This window comes from Brassica napus, chromosome C8, assembly GCF_020379485.1.
Source record: "Brassica napus cultivar Da-Ae chromosome C8, Da-Ae, whole genome shotgun sequence".
Classification (NCBI taxonomy): domain Eukaryota; kingdom Viridiplantae; phylum Streptophyta; class Magnoliopsida; order Brassicales; family Brassicaceae; genus Brassica; species Brassica napus.
In genome coordinates, this window is record NC_063451.1 from 34,853,556 (window position 1) to 34,859,555 (window position 6,000).

At 37.6% G+C, this 6,000-nt stretch overlaps 1 protein-coding gene across 1 annotated transcript; it reads left to right on the plus strand.

The window, feature by feature from the left end:
• The first annotated feature begins 3,906 nt into the window (after positions 1–3,906).
• On the plus strand, positions 3,907–5,058 carry BNAC08G22320D. The gene has a single exon (XM_013838347.3). It carries the CDS (start codon positions 3,988–3,990, stop codon positions 4,753–4,755), a length of 768 nt encoding a protein of 255 aa, XP_013693801.1. The 5' UTR covers positions 3,907–3,987; the 3' UTR covers positions 4,756–5,058.
• Positions 5,059–6,000: the final 942 nt, after the last annotated feature.

Below are 6,000 nucleotides of genomic sequence, written 5' to 3' on the forward strand. Positions count from 1 at the left end.
TGAGAAACAGTCAGATGAGACCTCTTGGATCAGCTCCACTACCTAAAGCACACACGACAGAGGACAATAAATAGTCCAACCACGTCCAAGGAAACGGCCAGTATGGCCGTAGTCGAGACAAGTCGAACGAACGTCGACGTGGTCGAAGATCTTTTGGCCACAGGCGAGGAAATGGTCGAGACCATGGCTCATTTGGACGAGGTCATGGTCGCGGCCATGGATCTTCATTTAAACCCCAACACTCGACCAAACCAGATGAATCCGTGTGCCATAGGTGTGGTATGAGCAATCATTGGGCTAAGACTCGTAGGACTCCCAAGCATCTTACTGACCTCTATCAAGAGAGTCTGAAAGGGAAGAATCCTGAAGCTCATATGACTTACTAAGATGATGAAAATGACTTCAATTATGAGAAGGACGATCTTATGGATTATGAAACTTCAGATTGTCTAAAAGACTGAAGACTGATTTCGACATTTGTAATCTAAATTTCTGTGTTCGTTGTTTTGGTGTTTTTCATTTCTATGTTTTCATTTCTTCGAACTTGTTTTATTAAAACTTAATAAAATGAATGAATGATTTTACTAAAAAACGCCAATATGAGTTTATAAATTGCAGGTATGGTACACATTAATGTCTATGGCCAGATATGTATAAGGGCAAGCATTTAGATGCTTTATATTCACCCAGAGAAACCCATTGAGATTATAAAATATAGAGATATAAGAATGGTTTCCACAATGATACAATGGGCAAAAGGAAACAACAGTTCTTCAGAGTTATGAAAATTGCCCAAGGCCATATTAAGTCCTAAAGACTATACATGCATTCCCTATTGATCTAGACTATGCCAAGACCAGTATAATAGAGGCAAAAGTCATGGTAACCAGAATGGTTTACCCACGAAATTATACACTTTATGGCATGACCGGATTGGCTATCCTGGTCCAAACCGTGATGCGAAATTGATATTGGAAAAGACACAAAGAGTCATCCCATAGAATCTCACGTGTGTAGCATGAACACAAGGGAAACTAATTAGGCCATGATGTCCCAAAGCACTTAAATATTATAGTATGTCCATAGGGGGCAATGAGGACAAATCCGCACATGTCCATACTATATATAGCTTGGCTGAATCCTTTTATAAATCTGTATCGGCCATTACCCATAGGTCCAAACTCTCAGTCCAAGGCTTGGGGACACACGAATTTACATGCACCTTAACTAATAAGCATTAGACCATTTAAGTGAGCATAGATATTTCCATCTCAAATTTATTACGGGTCATGAGCCAGACATATACTTTCTTGAGATATTTGGATAAGCCACCACAAATATATGTGCCGTCTAAGATGGATCCTTAGAAGAGGATGAAGATGGGGATATATGTTGGATATGAATCTCCCACAAATAATGAAGTACCTTGAGCCAAATATGGTTGATCTATTTAGTGGCCAAGAACACAGATTGCAAGTTTAATGAATACGACTATCCAAAATTAGGGGGAGAAAATAATAAGCTGGTAAGAGAAATAGAATGACATCAACCATCATTGTCTTGGCAAGATTTTCAGACTAAAGAATGTGAAATAGACGTCCAAAGATTATACATTTACAAAGCTAGCTAATCAAATGCCAGACACATTTGCTGACCCGAAAAATGACTAAGTCATATATAAACAAGCTTGTAAAGCACCAACGAAATTTATATCCAAGATAGACCAATAGGTTCCAAAAGATAAGAATCCTCAGAAATAAAAGAAAGGTGCAAAAGAATGATAATCAAAATCCAAATCCGAGGTTACTAAGGAAACCATCCCAAACATGGAGATAAGGCCGGCCGGCTCTAAGGTACAGGTACCAAACAATGTAGCTTGGGACGCCAAGCTGCAAAGTATTAAAGGTCCTGATAATAATGAATCTCAATCGATTATATCATGTCTGGAACATAATGGAACCAATAAAGAATGTCGACATAAGATGATTTATTTGCATACAAGGTAGCACTTGAATTTATGAATATAAGCGAGGATCATGAACTCACGTTAGTATAAGAGTGCGCACTTGTAGAACAAATTGGATTGAATGGAAACGTGGGGTTAAATAGTTTAAAGAAAAAATGCGCATTTGACCATATGATTAAAACGCCATATGATGTTAAAACCAGTGGATATAAATGGGTCTTGTGAGGAATAGAAATCGTGAGATATAAAGCTGATGTTGGACAAGGATTCTCACAAAGACCAATAATAGATTATGAGGAGACATACTCTCATGTGGTGGATGTAACTACTTTTAGATTTCTCATAAGTCTGGCTATATAAGAGAGAAAAAGTAGACTTGCAGCAAATTGATGTAGTGGCTGCATATTTATATGATCCACTGGATAATGAAGTACTAGAGGGTATTGAGCTGAAAGTACAGCAAGTTCTCGAGAACAATATTGATAATCATCAAAGTATATGATCTGAATATCCTAGAAACCTCTTGGTACAATTTCCCAAACAATTGAATATCTCAAGAAGAAAGAGTTTGAGATGAAAGATCATGGAAAACAAAGTTTTGTTTGGGACTACAACTTGAGTACATTAACAATAAAATCCTTGTGCACCAAATAGTATATACAGAAAAGGGTACTCAAGGGATTAATGTGGACTACTCTCACCCATTATCTAGTACATGGGCGTGAGATCACTTGTTTTAGACACTGATCTGTTTGGTCCACAAGAAGGGCATGGTCGTGAATATCCCTGACTTGGACACAGATCCTTTGGTCCCAAGAAGGACAAGAAATATGTCTTTGGTCCGGTAAAGTCCATTACCCAAGTACCATTGGCGCCTTGATGTAATAGACAAGCCATAGTAGGCCGAACATGTGTTTTTGCCGAGAATCTCCTATATGTTTAGCTCATATTCGACCATAAGACACTAAAGACATACACGTCCCTAACCTTAAGTACTATTGGCGCCTTGCCTTGATATTGAGACCATTAGTCATTGGTATCCATGAAGCTCAACCATTAGGTTGGGATGCGCCAACTTGAAGGACATATACGGAGATTGGGATACGTAGACTGAAAGATTTTCAGTGATGTTCAGAACAGGGAGAGTAATGCGTGTTGTACTCTTTTTCCTTAACCATGGTTTTGTCCCACTGGGTTTTCCTGGTAAGGTTTTAATGAGGCAACATCCAAAGCGTATTACGAACTCTGTATGGTTATGACATCCAAGGGGGAGTGTTATAAACCATATAATGAATGTCTATAACCGGCCCGGTCTATAACTGGCCCGATCTATAACCGGTCTGGTCTATAACCGGCCCAATACCAAGAGAGAGAGAGAGACGGCCCAACCCTAGAGAGAGAGAGGCGGCCGCATGAAGAGGAAAGAGAGGCGGCTTAAGTTTTAGAGAAAAGGAAACCCTATTTTCTTTTCTTTGTATTTGTACACTTTTCATATTTATGTCTTTCCTTTATCGTTTTGTAATTTTCATATATGAGAGCATTTTATGATTGAGTAATAATACACCCAACTTACAGATTACTAAACCCTAAGTACATAGCACTGTTTTGTTTAATAATAACAGCTGCACTGTAACTCGTTCAAACTTTTTTATTTCTCTGTCAAATTGTTCAAACACACAATATAAAATTTCTTGAATGTATGAGTTTTATTTTATTTTATTTATCCTGGAGCGATCATACACTTGAATTTATACTAACCTTTACTTTTGATACTTAACTTTGAACAGAAAATTTCAGAATTAAATAGAAAGGTCAACAATTTTAGTCTTTAATAATCAAATACCAATTCAAAATTAATATCAAAATTAGACCCCTAAAACAATAATTTGAAAGAAGAAAACAAAAAAAGGGGAAAGAAAGTCTATAAAAAGAGACGCTTGGGGGAGATGCATGGGTCCACTTCCTTCTTCTAACTACTTTCTCTCTCACTCTTCTCACATTTCTCTATCTGATCGAGAAAAATGGATTCGATCTCCTTCGACAACGTGAAAGCAGAGAAAGCCAAGGCGCTGCATCGTTTGCAGAGCATTGGTTTCCTCTTCCGCGTAACAGAGATCTGCCTCGCTCTTCTCTTACTATGCTGGATCTTCTCCTCCCTTCCTTTCGCCGCTCGAATCTCCGGCGAGTTTCTCCGTCGCCTCGCTTGCGTCGTCTCCTCTCCTCTCTTCATGTTCGTCCTCGGTAACTCCATCGTCGTCGCTCTTCTCACCACCAAATCCACCGTCTTCTCCAGCGGCGTCGACGGCGGAGGAGAGGCGGATATCTACGACGCGTTCATCAGATCCGGTGAGAATCGCGCCAGTTCTTCCGACGTCAGAGGTATCCCGGAAGAGACCACCGTTTACGACGACAAACAGATGATCGGCACTGAAACAGATTCGGTTTCAAATTCAAATTCAATTCCGACGGTGGCGCGTGAAGATCACGCGACAACCGAACCGGAGAAGGAAACGGTTACTGATTTAGTGAAGGATCATTCTCCTCCTCCGACGAAGGTCTATCGAAGAAGCAAATCGGAAAGACAGAGACTACATACTGTGATGAAACCGAAACCTTCGCTCCGGCGATCGGAGACAGAGAAGTGCCGTGAAACCGTTAAGCCGTGCGAAGAAGTGCCGTTTCCGGAGGATAATCTGACAAACGAAGAGTTTCAGAAAACGATCGAAGCATTCATCGCCAAACAGTTGATTTTCCGTCGCCGAGAGTCCCTCGCCGTCGTTATCCCATAATAACCACATCTAAAATGAATATATATATATACATAACTATATATGTATCTTCGAGTTCGAACCAACAAGCACAGTTTTGTAAGGAAGAGACATCAAGACAAAGCACAAATTTAACAGCATAGAAGATTGATCGATCTCTGTTTTGTCCTTTCGTTGTTGGTTCGAATACGTATAGCTTCTAAAATGTTCGAATCAAGTTTGTTTTTAAAGATTTTGCATTTAGAACATGAACTATATGAATAGTGCTTCTCTGTTTCTCCTAATGTTCTCGATTTTTAAATAATTACATAGTATCTTGTCCTTTTTCTATTGGTTCAGCAAGTGTCACTTCCCTGAAGTGGTAATAAAACAAACTTGGAGTAGAAACTATGTTTCGTTACATTATTGGCTTTACCAAATTACTTTAGTGCAACTGCAATCCAAGAAAAGAAAGCGTCGTCTCTCTTTTTTTTTTGCTTTCTGTTGCAATGAAATCTTCTTCTTTTTTTTTGGTCACAAGTTGCAATGAAATCTATGAGTGCATATTTTGAAGTTAGTAAGCCTTTGGCTTAGTACATAATGTCTACTACTCACTATTGAAGTACAAGCATTTTACTAGATAATGTTAGAACACGATCTTGATTATCTTCATCATAAAACTTAGTTTTCGATTTTATTCTCAACTAATATATATTAAAAAATCCAATCTCTAAAAATATCACGGAAAATCTATTCACTATATAAATTTTCCTATGAAAAAGGTGTTATCGTTCTAAGAACATCTCAAACTAATTTTTATGTATTTTTTAAAACATAAAAATAATATTAAAGAGGTAAATTTTGATCTAACGTATTTCTCTATAATATGTTTATTTTATTTTTGAGATAAAACATATATAAATGTTGTTTTTATTCTATATACAGAGACAAAACAACATTTTCTATATTTTTCCTCATATATATATATAAGTCCATTTTTCAGCACATATTTATAGATTTTGAATATAATACAATCTAATGAATAATCTTGTATTAATTAAACTGGAAGTGTTGCAGTATGTATATACGTACGTCTGACACAAACAAATAACCTTGTATCTATAACGAATTAAAAACAGGGTGTTGGACATCAAAACAGGAAAGAACTAGTCAACTACTCGGTGAAAAACACTATTAGTAATGAAAAAGCAGATGTGCAATAAACCGACATACAAAATGGGCACGGTGTATATGATTTGGAGAGGAACATATTTCACTCTTCTGATT